Here is a 15951-nt window from a genome sequence, read left to right as displayed (position 1 = left end):
TCCCAAGCTTGAAAGTCTAGGTTAACAACAACTTAATTGAAAGTTTAACTGAGATATCAAAATTGGGAAAAACTAGAGCAGAAAGAAGAGGGAAGTAATCTAGAAATTAAAGGACAAATGGAAAATGATACATTAATAACACAGTTGTTCACTGACCTTATGCTACTGAGTTTCTAGACGCTCCCCCTCACAACCTGTCATTGAGTGTTACATCCACCCAAAAGCAAACAAACAATGGATCAGCAATGCAATTCCTATGATACAACTCAAGTCTAGTTTGGGACAAAGGGGTGAAATCACCAGTAGCCATTTAGAACAGAGAGCGAAAACAGCACTAATCTTCCACACAAGGTCCAATATTTTGAGTGAGACTGGAATCTCACTCCCCATGTTCCTTGCCTCTGCTCAGAATCACTGTCCAATTCTCCATTGTTTCCCTCAGATAGATGGTTCTAGCAGACTGCTTCTTTTCTTTATGCCCTAATTTCCTCCCATATTTAATTTTGCCAGTGACTTCAAGGCCCACATGTTCAGGAAGCCTCTACAAATGCATATTCACAAAATCCCATTTGTTCACACAGAATTGGAAGGCAGAGATCTGTGATGTATTCTTGGTGAGCCTATCAAAGAGCTTGCAGGAGTGGGAGGTTGTCAGCCAGACTTCCAGTCTCTAGCAAACTACTCCCTTTAAGTTTCATTACAAAGTCCTTCTTACAACGTAAATAAACTGAGCTATGTAGCATGAGGCACAGCCACTTCTCATATAGAAATAATGGCATCCAAAGTAAATTCCCATTCATAATATTTAACTTTAATAATTTGGAGATTTACTACATGAATGATTGTAAAGTTGCCATGAATTATTGTCATTATAATTTAAATGAGGCAACACAACATAACAACTAAGAGCATAACATCAAGATATTAAAAGCACGACCATCCCAGCTGATCTAGAGATCATGTGACAGCAGCTCTTTATCTGTGATGGGAAAACAATTCTGGAGCTCATCCTGGACTCCTGCTTCCCAGTAGGCATGAGGATTATAGGGCTAGAGCTACTAATGGGTATCATGAAGAGCAGGGTGTAAACTGTACAGTTTATAAATAAAGTATGTCCCCTTTCAAGTAAAAACAAGTCCCAGGGTGAGTACCCTCATTTTAGGGATCACATGGCATGAGTGTACCTGGTTTCAGGGTCACACAAAGCATTATTAATAGAATACAACTAAAAAAATAATTAAACAGCATGGTGGTTTGTGATTTCTCCAGCTAGGCTGATTCTAATAATAAATTATCACAGCATGGAACTGTTCCAACTTAACTGCTACTCCGCTAAGACAGATCATTTGAAAGCTAAATGCAGTCGTGGAAGGTGCAGTTTTCCTGCAGCACATATCTATGGCTAGATACACTATGAAAACATTGTGCTGTACCTTAGAAAGTGAAAGAAAGCCTCATGTTGCACTTTAGCAAGTACGCTTGTCATTTCATAATTGGGATTAATGGACTCCTGTGAGAGACATGGCCAACTATTCCGAGCCATTAAGACAGCTCTGATATAACATAGGGGCCCTGGAACTGGGATGAGTAAACTGAAAAAAGCAGGAGGTGGATCTATGAGATTCAAGAGGGATGAAGTGAAAAGTTAACATGTGGAAGAAACATTAGCTCTGAATAAAGGAGCACACTGAGACCAGTAAGTCCTTAAACTACTAATACAACATGATAAATAATTGCTGTATCCTAAAAAGGATGCAATGTAATTATGGTTTGGTTTAACAAAGGAGATTCTGGAAAATTGTTGCTCTGCCTACGGTCTTGGGAAATAAGGAAATCTGCACACAGTAGGCTAAAATTCTCAAGGCACCATTGCCTAGGGGTTACCCCAAAAGCCACCTGACGATCTGGAGGTAATATGTGGCATGAAGTCTAACACTTTATGAAAGAAAAGAAAAGAAAAGAAAAGAAAAGAAAAGAAAAGAAAAGAATGTAGTTTTGCAGCAAAGGGTGCTGCTTAGCCTGTAGCTGCTTAGCCTGACTATGAGCTACCCTTTGTTGTGATTGGCAGACCCCAAGGTCAAACAGCTACTCTGCCAGAAGTACTGTCAGGCCCACCCAGACCTGGGCCCGTGGCTTGCACCAAGCCATGCGCCACCTTTATACAGGGTTAGAGCTACCATTGAGCCAGAGCCCAGGCAGTCTGTGTTGATTAATTTCTCAGTCCCAGCTACACACTGAATCCTGCAATTCTGGGAGTTACATACCCTTTCTTAGTTATTGTCTGCCCAAACAGCTGAACAAATTCACCCCCCTGCAAAGACTATGTCCGCCCCTGAAGTTGTTCCAATATGTCATGTCATGTGTGGAAACCTGAATGTGATTCTGGCTTGAACCAAACAAATAAGAGAATGCACTGTCTAGTCAGCCAAAAGCAACAACAACATACATTAAGCAATTAAGCGCCAATATAATATCCTGAGGACAAGGTCAGACCACTTGTTCTTATCCCTTCTCCAGCACGTAGTTATAGGGGTAGGAAAACCTTGTTGAAGCAGATGGAGAGCGTAAAAGGCCCTTTGCTCCTCCTCTAGGTTAGCCTAAAAAAGGGAGAGGGGGAAGGCAGGGCAACTCCATCCTGGCTAATAAGAGGAAGCAATTGGAGCAAGAGGTGCAATTGAAGACACAGGCTGACACAATTCCAAGCCATGATTGGTCAGAAAAGGCATTTAACCCATGGCATCCATTCAGAAAAACTTTTGGCAAATCCAGCCCAGCCAGGCCCCAATGTGTGAATCTGTGAGGCAGGTGGGGCCAAAGCTTTAAAAGCCTGCTGAATTTTTAAATCACCGTTTATTGATGTGTATGTTTCTAACCAGCACATTTCTAATGCTTGTGCCCCTTGAGAGGGAGTACTTACAATATCCCTTTCTGAATATGGCTGCAATGCAGTGGTTCCCAACCACTTGTACATACAGTATAGTATAGACAGGGTTACTTCCAGCACTATCCAATAATAAGTGCCTGGCAACCCCTTATATCTCACCCCTGCAACAACCTCCCTTTCCTGAACATCTTGGTGATGAAATTGAGGCTGAGACTTGATGCTGAGTACTACTGTTCACCTCCCATTCAATTATGTTTGCACTAAAACTGCAGTGGAAACTGAGCAGCCTCCACCTCCTGTTCAATGCATTTTTACATGCCCAGAGATCTGGAACATACCAAGCCCTCATGTGTTAGACCACAAACCAGGGAATGAGAGGCAGCAGTAAAAATACATTGGGACCCAACACAGAGACTAGCCCTCAACTTCATCATTAAAGGTCCCATCCCGCAAGGTGCTGAACATCCCCTTTGTGGTACTCAGTAATTTGTGGTATTGGGATTTAAAGAAAGGTAGAAGGAGTAGCTCGCTGTCTGAAGGGATGAGGATGCTGCTGGCAGGCACGGCTGAGGTCTTAGTCAAGCGTACTGGTATAGCTGCCCAAAAAGCTTACTGCAGCACTAAGTAATAAATAATGGACTTTTTGGAATATGTTTCCACATAACTATTGAATTGTGTATGCATATTCCCTCAAAAGTTAACATTCTTTGTCAACTCAAAAGTCAATACTGCCTGCTACCATTACCTGCCTTGGCAAATGTTTTGAGAAACTGCTTCAATGTCATCTGCTAATTCTGAACTTGGCTTGCAGCAGATGTGGTCAAGATATAAAACAGCTATCCCTGTTATGAAAACATTTCAACACTATCAAAACCATGTTTAGAACATTAGCTCTCATTCACCATACTTTAGAATACAAAGCAGATAATAATAAGTACATGAGTCATTCATACAGAGGTGACATAATTCAAATTAAATTAACTGCAAATACTAAGTACTTTGAAAAAAATTAAGGCCTTATGTTTTGTGCTGTCAATATATTTGTTAAAGATTTCACCACAGTGCGGCGGGAGTTAGACCTAAGCTCAAATATGGATAAATAGAAGGTTTCCCCAGAATTACAACATTCACTAGAGCCAGCTATGCCCAGAATTCTATGGGTCTTTTTACCTACCTTCCTTCAGTGCAGCATCACTATCAGAGGTATGATATTGCATCACTGAATTACAGATGATCTCCTAATTTGTATTCTTCTGAAGATACATAGAAGGATGGGGTGGGAAGGAGTAGTTCCACTGAACAGGTTTTCACAGATTCAATAGCTGAGGTGTAATAACTTCTCTGCCTTAACCAGTGTCGAACCGTAGGAACACAGACATTCCCTATGACACAATGAATTGTGCTCAGTCTACAACTGATAATCCAACTTTTGCCTTCATTTGTCACAGGCTGTCTCTGAAAACCAGAATAATCTATGAGGATAATGCAAAAGGAGAAGACATGTAGATGCCACAGTGTCATACTCATGGAAAACAGATTGTTAAAAATGTTCCACACAACTCTATTTTGAGCATAAGGTATTAATCTCACCTAGAGATTATGATCTCACCATAACAAAAGTTTTAATTGGAGTTAATCCCTTATTTACAATACCATCCCAAAAGTCAGAATCAGTGTGCCAACTGGTGTGATTTGAGTAATAAACCACCCAGGGTATCCTGTGTTTACTACAGAAGCTATACATTCAAGAATCCAAATTCACCACTGGTGTAAACAGCCAGAGCTCCTTCGGCTTCAATGGAGCTGCAACACTGAGGTCAACAGTAAATTTGGTCCATTATCCTTATGGACACTGAATTCACCTAGAACAAGTCTAGAGGACGCCAATTTCACCCCCAACTCAGAACTAATAAAGGAAGTTTGATAAGTAGCAGGTGACCAGAATTCCTAAATCCTGAAACTCATGTGTAACATATACTGGGTATTTCCTAACCTGGCATCAGAGAATTGAACAAGCATAGTCACCTTGTTTATCTTACTCTTTCTGTCCTCATGCTGACCATGAGAAGATGAACCAACACGAGGCCAGCAGAGTCATCCAAACAGATCTTTGTGATGCAAACAAGACTTGGCATCTCCCAGTCGGGGAATGAGTTTATCAGCAACCAATCATGCAAGCAAGAAATGTGCCTGAGCCCCAATAATTTATTCCTAAATAATCAAATATACATATCTGCCACATATACACTTCTCCCATGGGAGTAGTAGGACAAAGTCATGTGGACATAATTGAAGCCAATCTAAAAACAACAGAAACCTCAGGCATATATAAAAAAGACATTTTTAAAAAATAGCAAACGAAAGACTCCACTTTTAAGACTGCCAGACATAATGGTGCCCTATGAAGGAATATCTGCTACAAACCATATTGCTCTAAAAATCTTTGTGGCAACACCAACAAACATTAATATCCTCATCTCCACAAATGACCCTCTGACATAACTGCAGGCAGAAAATAAAAAATTATATATATAATCAAATTAAAAATCATTCAAGGATTTTGACTTAATCAGTACATTAGATTGGCTGAATATATTTAACCCTATATTTATTTATTTTACATAAAATAAAATTCAATACTGTTATTAGTTTGTTTTAAAAGATTTTTAATTTGAATAAGCATTATTTTATTTCCCAATGTCATTGCTTTATAATAAATATACAGTATAATAAATAGTGGTCTCAAATTTCTTCTGTTGATATAGTAAAGTCTCCATGACAATTAATGCCTGATAAACTGACTCAGCTCTGCTTTACAGTTGCATAACTGAAACCAAAACTGTTGAGACATATATATATATACACACACACACACACACACACATACACGCACACGCACACATATTTGATAGATAGATAGATAGATATGCTCTACACTAGTAACACCTAGCTGAATTACAGTTAAATTATTGCCTGTTATGTGCCCATTTTGCCAAATCTGTGTAATAAATATGCAATGTAATACACACCAGAAACAAATGTGTTATAGATTTTTACAAAACACTAAAAAGAGAAAAATGTATTTTTGATGCAGATGTTTATCTAATTAAACACAATGTATTATTATGCAGCCACTGAAAATACAGTCTTTTTTCCAAACTAAAATGTTGGCCTTAGGTCAAACTACAGCGTATCCATAATCAGGGTGCTTTTAAGGTAATTTTGTCCTAATCTTATCAAACCAGTGCTGGGTGTACACTGAGATACAACCTAGAGGTTCTGTAGTGCTTCTCAGAGAAAATGCTGGCTTCTTATCTTGGAAAAATGCTGATTTTAAAACAGTGAGTAAAACACTGCTGTATGGTATTCACTCTGTCCTGAAAACCCAACTAAGGCACCAATGAGAGTTTTGCCTAAGCAAGAACTGACTAAGGACTGCAGGATTTGACCCTATATGAGCACAATCAGCATGTGGCCTGACACGAGCTACTTTGTTGCCAACTATGTTTGCCTGAACATAATCTACATTTTTCAACAATAATGTGAAATAATGTCTGTTAAGGTGACAGTGTCCAGATATTTTTATCAGGTATATTTCTGATTTTTCACACATACAGAGAACATTACGGTTTTTGTGGTTAATGGTTAAACACTTAGTAGATTTATTGTATTTGTTCTGGTATAGGAAAACTTACTTCAAGGGTGTACTCTCATTGTGACATAATGTCTTTATTATGTCTTCTAGAAATAATTGACCCAATCAAGTTACTATACAGTATATCTATTGGTTAATTAGAACTTTAAGAAGCAACAAATAAAACACATTATTGACTTTTATATCTTCAATCAAATAAATATATACAGCTGCAATTTGCAAAAATTATTTACCTTTCAATAATGGATCACACAGAGAATATGCACTATAGACTCCAATGAACGTCTAGATCAGCAGCAAACAAATTACATGTGAAAGGGGAAAAAAAGCTTTCTCGCTATCATTGCAGACTATAAATAGCATGCCGTCTTATGTGGGTCTCCTTTAAAGATGTGTGGTCTTATAGGTTAGTAGCCTTATTTCAATGCATAATTGACCTTGAGATGGAAAACAATCTCATAGTAGAGAGGCGTCCTATTTTAGTGAACAATGACTATAGATATTAGAGGACATGCCTGTTGTCAATGCTCATTGCTGCAACCTGCCTATACCACACTGGGACAATCAATTTTGTAAATGATTGCAATAATCAAGGAAATTGCCTAATTTATAAATCCTTGCATACAGCATTTTAATGGATTCTTACATTTTAATGCTGATGCCTTCAGAGCTAAATGAATTCTTGTCGAAACTGTCATTACACAAAATGATAAAAACATTCAGTCTTGTAGGTAACTACATCTCATGGATATTCAGACCATCAGGACACAATCACTCATTAGTAACTTCTACTATAGTTTTGCATTACAGAACAACAGGAACAATAAAAAAAGCCACAGTTTCCTTGTGAATGAACCTTTGGGAAAGTTTTGGAATTTTCATGAATCACTTAAAGTTGAAATTTTTTAATCTTTAATGAATCAGTATCATTAAAATGTCCCTAGTTTTCCCTGTACCGACATTTTGCTTTTCTTTTTCTTTTTTCCATACAGTAACATGCTACCTCACTTCTGTAACTAAGCACCAGCTCCAGTGCACAAACTTTCAGATCACGAATCATATAAGCACAAGCAATGTTAATACTAAAACTGCACAAATGCAAAGCCCAGTGCCATGTGCTATTATTAACAGGTAACTCTATGAAATCCACCTGAAACTTGTTCTGCATACTTAACTTGGTTCCACAAATGTACTTATACATAGATGGCTATTTTCAGTTAAACCTTGAGCAATTGATTTCAGCCAATAGTGTGCTGTCAGTACTTTACTTACTGCTCAATCTCACTAACCTGACATTTATGGTGTACTGATTGGCCTCTGTCAGTGGTGGAGGTTGTAAATTCACTTTGAAAAGCTTTGTGTTAACAGCCTTCAACCAGGCTCTGAGAAGAGTACGAGCAGGCAAGCTGACAATTGCTCGACCTCCTGCCCTTATTACAGTGAGTAAATCAGGCTTTGAGCCATTAGGCTGGAGCCTGAGGCCTACACAAAAAGGATTGACATGACTAAAGGTCAACCTCTGTCACACATGTGTAACAATTTGGATAATGGAATTCTGTAACTTATCTGAAAAAGGTGGCAAATGCTTAGATGGAAAGTGTATGTTAGACTGGATTTTCCAGCTTTTATGTTAAGTAGTTATTCAAGAGTCTGTATTTTTTGTCAATACACATCTGATGTCATGAAATCTGAGAGGATAAAAGGTATAAAGAAACGATCAAGATAATTCTATGAAATACTGAACATCTTTTCCATACTGAAAAATTTGTTCTGCATTTAGGCACAATGGATTTTTTAACGGTATCTATCACCAATATATTATTGGTATCAGGTATACAATATATTTAGGGTATCCATACACATCATTAAAGTGCTACCTTTATTCACATTTAATCAGAAGTGAATAGAAATAATTCACAGTTAATGGCACCATAAATTAGGAGTGCTTGTATGCCTTAAAAACTAGATTTTCTCCAAATATGGAGGACATGTGCATAACTGATACGTGCATGACTGCTATTCAAGGGTTTTGCAAAGCTCACATTCTCTTCAGTGGGAGCAGGATTGGGACCTACCGCAAGTTAAATTACTTTTTTGCTATATGTGTTTTTAGATTTGTGTGCTTAGAGATATAATAAGTACAGTACATCAATCAAATAAATACATTGAAGACAGAGGTATGAATGACTCATAACAAACAGGTAAGATGATCCTAATGAGAAACATCAAATGGGCTAAATTTAATTGTCTGATTAAAGGAAACTATGTTAAACATAAGCTAAGATAAGCTTTTATATTTGAAATCAAAGTAATTTCAGATATAGTTTTGGATTTAAACTCTTCAGTAAGGAATCTATAAATTACTAAAGATACTGGAAGAAACATGATAGTAAATGATCATGAAAAACTGACTGGAACAAGCTGCTTTATAGCAGCTTAGTGCAATTATCATAAATTAAATATGCTGTGACCCTGAATGTGATCTTACTGAACTTCTAGCTAGCTGAGTTACTAAACACAATACTAGCAATATTTCCAATACACAGAAGATGGTTTTAATATATATATGATAAAAACACAGTTTACCTTTAAAAAAAAGACATCTTACAATCATATGAGGCAAAACAAAAACAGCAGCACCAGCTGTTACTCTGCATAATTTAAGACATCATAGTAACATTACTAAGGTTTATTTTGAGGGCAAAATTATTTGAATTTCATGAACATGACATATTTGAAACAGAGCTGACAAGCCCTCTAGAATATCAGATGATGGATTGCTGAGAAACATAATTTTCACTTTAATAGAACTATGGCATAATTCTATCCCCTAGCGCTTTTGCTATATCAGGCTAATTTAGGCCAAAACTATGACTTTGAGAACATGAATGCATATGTATCACTATAATTTGAATGAGTTCTTAATTTAAAGGTAATAATTCTTTCTATAGATGAATACATACAAATGTGTACAGTATGGGGTCTGGCTAATGTATGTCTCATTATACTTCCTTATCTTGCTCTCACTGAAGTCCATGGCAAAATTCTCATTGACTTCAAAGGGAGCACAACACCCAGACACATGGTACCACATTGAAAGGACAGGAGGATTTGTCCTTATACTAGTGCCAATTAATGCCGTCGATCTTTAGGGCAAAACAGAATTAGCATTTTGCAATTATTAATAAATCTCATTTTATGTGTGTATTTTTATTCACCTCTTTAAATAAAAAATAGATATAAAAGGTAAGATCTACACATACAAGCAAAATTTTAAACTACATCTAAAATTATGACATAAAATCAAACCACAATGAAGTGTAACAATATAGTTGATATACCCTTGAATATCTCAAGAACAATTATTTAACTGATTTCCAACATATAACACTGACAAAGGCAAAATGTTACCAGTATAAAGAGGAAAAGGCAACTATGAGATTCAATCCTTCAATATAGCTATCTCTGCAATTGCAGTAAAACTTTGCTTCAGCTAAGTGATCAAAATGGTTCTTCTATTAAATATTTTTGAGGAAGAGATCCATTTATCATTCAGTTCTTTCTCGGATTTATGGAGTCTGAAAAACTTTAACTCCTAAAACTTCTGTATTTTATTCCAATAGAATTTTAAGTGTATCCCGTATGCATTCCTTAAGTCTAGTCTTATTAAATTCTGATGTTAAACAGAAAGGGGAAACCATGTGCAACTAGATTAATTTATCTCTAGGGAATAAGGACACATTAATAATTGAGATAATGTTTTCATATATGTTAGAATCAAGTGTGCCTTTTCACTTCTTTATTAGAAAACACATTAAGGGAAAATTATCTCATTCTCATCAATAAGACCTAATTGCTGAGAAAGTCTCTGTTTTCTTTTCAATAACATTAGAAGAGGATTTTCCCCATTACTTCAAAATGAAAAAAAAAAAGATCAGAGAAGTTATCAAGTACTGTTGGAATAAATGCCTGTATTACCAAAGAGAATGTTTACTTAATACACCCAGTACTGTTTTCCTTTTAAACAAATCAGAGTTTATTGTATCTAGATTGAAGTGGGCCAAAGGGCAGGAGGGGGGCGAGGGGGAAGAGAATGTGGACAGGGAAGAGAAACAACCACAACCAAAATGACTAATATTTTTGGCTTTCTGAAGATCTGATCTTACTGTAGGCTATAAAAAATTATCTTGACTAATTGCTAAAGAACTCTATAATTTCCAATGAACACCCCTAGGTGTCAAGACATGTTGTGAGGTAATGGAATGGTATTTAATTTACTCTGAATTGCTGTACATTGAGCTATATGGATTACATATAAAGCAAACACTGACTGCATTGTGGGAGCACTCATGCAGACAGACCAAAAAATATTTCCATAGTTTTGAACCATAAGTCAAATGCAATGATTCTGATGTTTGCCACAGCAAAGGAAATAAAAAAGCACCAAATCTGCATCTATGCTTAATTGTTTTTGGAATAGCTCTTCAGTTTATTTAGCACACACTGAAAACAATAAAGAGCTGTAAAGTGAAACAAAAATCCATCAACTTAACTTTGCAATGCAAAGGAGAAAAAAAATATTAGAAATCTATTTAGAGTACTGAAAAAAAAAAAAAAAAGATATTTACCTCACTAAGATCCGTCAGGACTTTAATACTGAATACTCATCTGTAGTCACTTTTACATTTGAATCTGATTTTAAAAGGGAGATGGAAGGGAATTAACTACAGCCATGATTTTATAAAAGGACAATGATGATCCTTTAATTTTTATTATAATATAATAAATAATTTTTATTATTTGATTTTATCTACATTATATGAGATATACTAAAAGTATATAGATTATTCAAACACATTATATTTCTTCATTTATTCACAGAAATCACTTTGTAAAACTGCAATCTCCTCCTAGTCTCCTTCCTTTGCTATATTCGCTCTTTAGTAAACATCAGTATTCAGAAAATTAAAACTACCATTTTGAGGGTCAAAATAAACGAAGAATGGCCAAAACTTGGAGGTTTTGTGATCCTTGGATTTTCTATTTGAGTTTGCAGAAATAGTCTGAGTTCATAAGTCTCCCCGCGCCAACCTATTTTTCTTTCCACGATTTGTCAAAACACACGAGTGCACACAAACACGTGCGCACACAAACACCATTTTTCTGCCATAAAAGAAGCCTGCACAAATTGCTTGGGATAAAAGAACAAACCAGCACAAAGCTCAGGTGATACTCATAACTGGACAGTATTTGGGATTTACATCAATACAGTTTTTATTTTTTCATTTTTTTTCTGTTGTGCTCTCTGCTCTCCCCTCCCTACGCCTCCCATTGCTCTCTGGTTTTCACTAAATATTTTTCCATTTCCTCTCTGTTTCCCTCCCCACACTGTCTCTTGTCAGTGTCTCTATCAGAGGACACAGTAACATGCACATTTCAGTTGACCTTTCAAAACCACTATATTTAAGTGAACTTGAAATAGGCTAAAAAATGGTCACCTTGAAAAAAGTTGTCAATATTTAAAACTTTACTTACATAAAAAGTGACCAGAGTCTAACTAATGAATCAAAATATTGGGAAAAAATTAATTATGTAAATATATAGGGCTGACATCTCAACTGTGTAAAATATCTTAACTCTAGTGACTTCATTTGAACTGTGATTATTAACAGAAGTTGAAAAGCTGACCCCCTAAATTTTATTATTTCATATTCTTCAGTTTAAGACAATATAAACCACAAACACCATGTCAGAAATAGTATCAAGTCCTGTTGCAATAATACAGTGTATGCTCTATAAATGAGTATGAATAATGTGCCTAAATGTGCTCCCATAAAAGTCAATAGGAGTTTTGCAATTTACTTCAACTGGAACAGGATCTGGCCCAATATGCAAAATAGGTGAAATTCTGACCCCACTGAAGTCATTGGGAAAACTCCCATTGACTTCAATAAGGCCAGAATTTCACCCAATGCATTTTGAAACTTGTTGGGGCTGATCTTTCAGCCTTTATGTGAAACTCTCACTGGCCTCAATGGCAGGCTTTGTAAGAACTGTAGAAAAGGGCCTGGGGTATATAATCATTTATTTGTATTGTGGTAGCATTCAGGAACCCAAGTCATCTATGATAGTGCTGCTAGTTGCTGTACAAACACATAACAAATGACGGCCCTGACTCAAAGAGCTTACAGGTCTGCTGTGAATGAATACAGTACACATTTACATGTTTGAATTCATAACACCAAACATCTAGTAAAAATCCTAATGACAGTTATAAATACACTTGGAGATTAATGCAGCGCTCACTGAAGTCAATGGAAAGACTCACATTCTCTTCAGTGGGCTTTGGATCAGGTCCCTAACTAGAAAACACTTCTCTAACTTCACTATCTCAGCAAGTTAACAATGATGATTTTGCTTGTTTAGGTGCAGGGTTGGAGCCACTGATTTCACAAATACTTCCTCCTCTTCTGGACGATTGACACAATCCTACCAACTCTCCGCAGATATCACTCCCCTTGATTTCAGTGGGAGTTCTTTCCACAGAGGATTTACAGAATCAGGCCTGACATTTTCCAGCACAAAACAAAACTGTTTTTAAAATTCAAGGGACAAAAATACCCCAGAAAGTATGTTATGAATTAAGGAGAAATGAGTGGCAAAAGGATAGGGAGGTCAGAATGCCATTCCTCTTTTTATAATAGACACTTAATTTAATAAATACTGGGACATGATGAGGGAGGGAAGAGGATACTTTTGTTAGCTGTTTATTGTTAAAGCTCTGTCTAAAATCAGCACACTTTGTTTTCTTTTCTTTTTTTTAACTAACTTACCAAAATGCAAAACTGCTCGACACAATCAAATTATAGCTTCCTGACTAGCATAATACAGACGCTAGCTTTCAACTTGAAGATCATTTGTACAGCTCAATGTTAAACTTCTGAAAATAGGGATTCCTCAAATGGTTCTGCGCTGGCAAACCCTGAGTTATAGTAGAATAGTGACTGGGGAAGCGCCTGTAAGACCAAGTGCAATATAGATTTTACGATTTCTTAAACCAACCTGGAATCTACAGCCAACACTCATCCGAACTACACCAAGCTTCCAAATCCTAAAATGCCTTTACACTGATCGTCAGTGTCTACTGCCAAATAGCATTGCATTACTCCTTTCAAGAGGATAGCTACTAAGAAGGAATTGCCAAACAAAAAACTAAACCTGGATTCTAAGCAAGGATGCTGCCTACAGTACCACAGGAGGGATGGTCAAAACTAAGCACACTAGCCAAATGTGGCCCAGAGTTCTAAGTGTTGGTGAATACCCTCATCTTTAACATGGGAGTGTAACAAACAGGAACTATGAGTCCCATCACATTTCCAGGCCACAAAGATGACTGGTCTGAGCATGCAATGTGCCATCTCAAACTGAGTGCCCTCCACTCAAATCAAGATGGAGCAACACATATTGGCACCAGTCATCTCCCTGGGCTGCAGCCACTTGGCTAAAGATGAAAGAAGCACTGTATGTTGGGACTATGGCCGCCTCAAACCATATCTCCATATTAAAGATACGAGAATGTGCAGCAATCTGCCCCTTTTTTATGCAAACTAGGTGCAGTTCTAAGGTTCCTATTAGTTTGCCAATGGTACCCTCAGTTGTAGAAAGTGTAGGCAAGTCTTTCAGGCATATATTACTGATTACACATTTAAATCCATTGTGGAGGCTTTGGGGTCAGATCAATCTAGCCATTATGTACAAAGGAACTAAACTGTATGTCCTACATACAATGACACTTGATATAGACTTTGAGAAAATCAAACTTCTATCAGGAATAGAAAGAAGATGACTTACTTCCCAGAGGTGCTGCGTGTTCCTGATGGCTCCCGTTTGAACCTTCTCTGGCAGAAGGACAACTCCCTGGAAAGGCCCAATCCAGGTGCCTTGCTGGATCCTCTGCGCAGCGCAGATGCCATAGGCCAGACCAGGTACAGTACTGGTACACAGACACACTTCCCGGGGGAGGTCCCTGAGCCATTCAGGGATCTCAGGTGGAGGTGCTGCGGCTGCAGCACTACTAGTGCCCACTAGGCGGCGCAGAGAGTGAAGTGGCCCATGCATGGGGCACTCACCATTGCGGTTATCAGCACACATGTCACATCCTGTGAGGCAAACAGGAAAAAGAGTAATTAACTTGGTGTCGTCAGGCTACTACCATCATCTCCACCACAGACAAGAACACATACATACATTCCTCCATCTTTTGATCCATTTAAAGACATCTAAACACACATATACTTTTGCACATTGCTTATTCCCTTCTCCTAACCGCACCAAAGCCCTTGAAAGAGAAATGTGAGAGCCTCAGCAGAAGCTCTGCAGACATTCTGCAAGCACAGTGTGTTCATTGACCTGCCAAGCCTCACTCATTGGGACAGAGTTTCTACAATTAGGTTTTTTTGATTAATACAAAGGTTGTTTTAAACCATCTGCCTCCTGTGATGAAGGAGTTAGTAATATGCTTCAATTTTATATCTCATTCATGATTTTTGAAGATCTCTCTACCCCCACCTCCACCCCCGCCTTCATTTTGCTACAGCTCAGTTCAGGGGTGTTATTGGAATGGAATTTAATTTGATCCTTATTTCTTACAAAATATTAGCTCTAGTTCCACAGTACCATGTGCATGCACGTATGCTTATTTAATACAAAGAAATAAAGGAAAACTCTCAATGATAAATTATATTTATGAAATCTTATTCATTTGCTTTCTTACAATTCAATCTGACCTTTCCCAGATACCACAAAACAATTTTAAGAACATTGTTTTATTGTACAATTATACATGTTTAATGTCTACTATAGCAGATGAGGATGATGATAAGAAGACCATGTTTGGTAATGCAACCAGTTCCTAACAAAAAGACCACTGTGTTAAAATACTGATTACACTAACTACCACTATTAATGATGGTTCTATATTTTGGGAAGATCTGTCTGGGATTTTCTTTTATAAGCAAAGAACATTTTGGAAAAGTGTTTCCATTACACATTTTTACATATGCCACGAATGCTCAACTTCCAGGAAAATGTTTCATGCTCAGAAAATCCGTTTCTCTGGAGATACATTGAGTTAATGTAATAATAAATGTATTGAACTATGTTACTGTCCTCGGCACATTTTACATCTTGTAGCATAATTAAAGTTTTTATATGAATCTATTCCAGAAATACAAACAAAAAGCAATAATTATACTACTGTATTCACATAGCAATTTGTGGTTCTTCCCCTAATAATTTTACATTAGCCACATGCATTCTTATAAAAATAATGCAAACTATTCACCAGAGGGCCTGAGGTTTAGTGGTCTAACCCACAGATTTGGAATAACTAGACTCCCTGGAACCACAGGTT

At 37.1% G+C, this 15951-nt stretch overlaps 1 protein-coding gene across 2 annotated transcripts in view; it reads right to left on the bottom strand.

The window, feature by feature from the left end:
* PRDM6 (PR/SET domain 6) overlaps positions 1-15951 on the bottom strand; it is a 99399-nt gene that overhangs the window by 70695 nt on the left and 12753 nt on the right. For both annotated transcript variants that reach the window (XM_007060868.3, XM_043547355.1), the window contains exon 3: positions 14391-14698. In XM_007060868.3, the coding sequence (XP_007060930.2) occupies positions 14391-14698 (308 nt within the window). The remainder of the gene's footprint in view (positions 1-14390; positions 14699-15951) is intronic.

Source organism: Chelonia mydas, chromosome 5 (genome assembly GCF_015237465.2).
Source record: "Chelonia mydas isolate rCheMyd1 chromosome 5, rCheMyd1.pri.v2, whole genome shotgun sequence".
NCBI classification, from domain to species: Eukaryota; Metazoa; Chordata; order Testudines; family Cheloniidae; genus Chelonia; species Chelonia mydas.
Note: the sequence above shows the minus strand (reverse complement) of the source record. Positions and strands in the feature narration are given on the sequence as shown.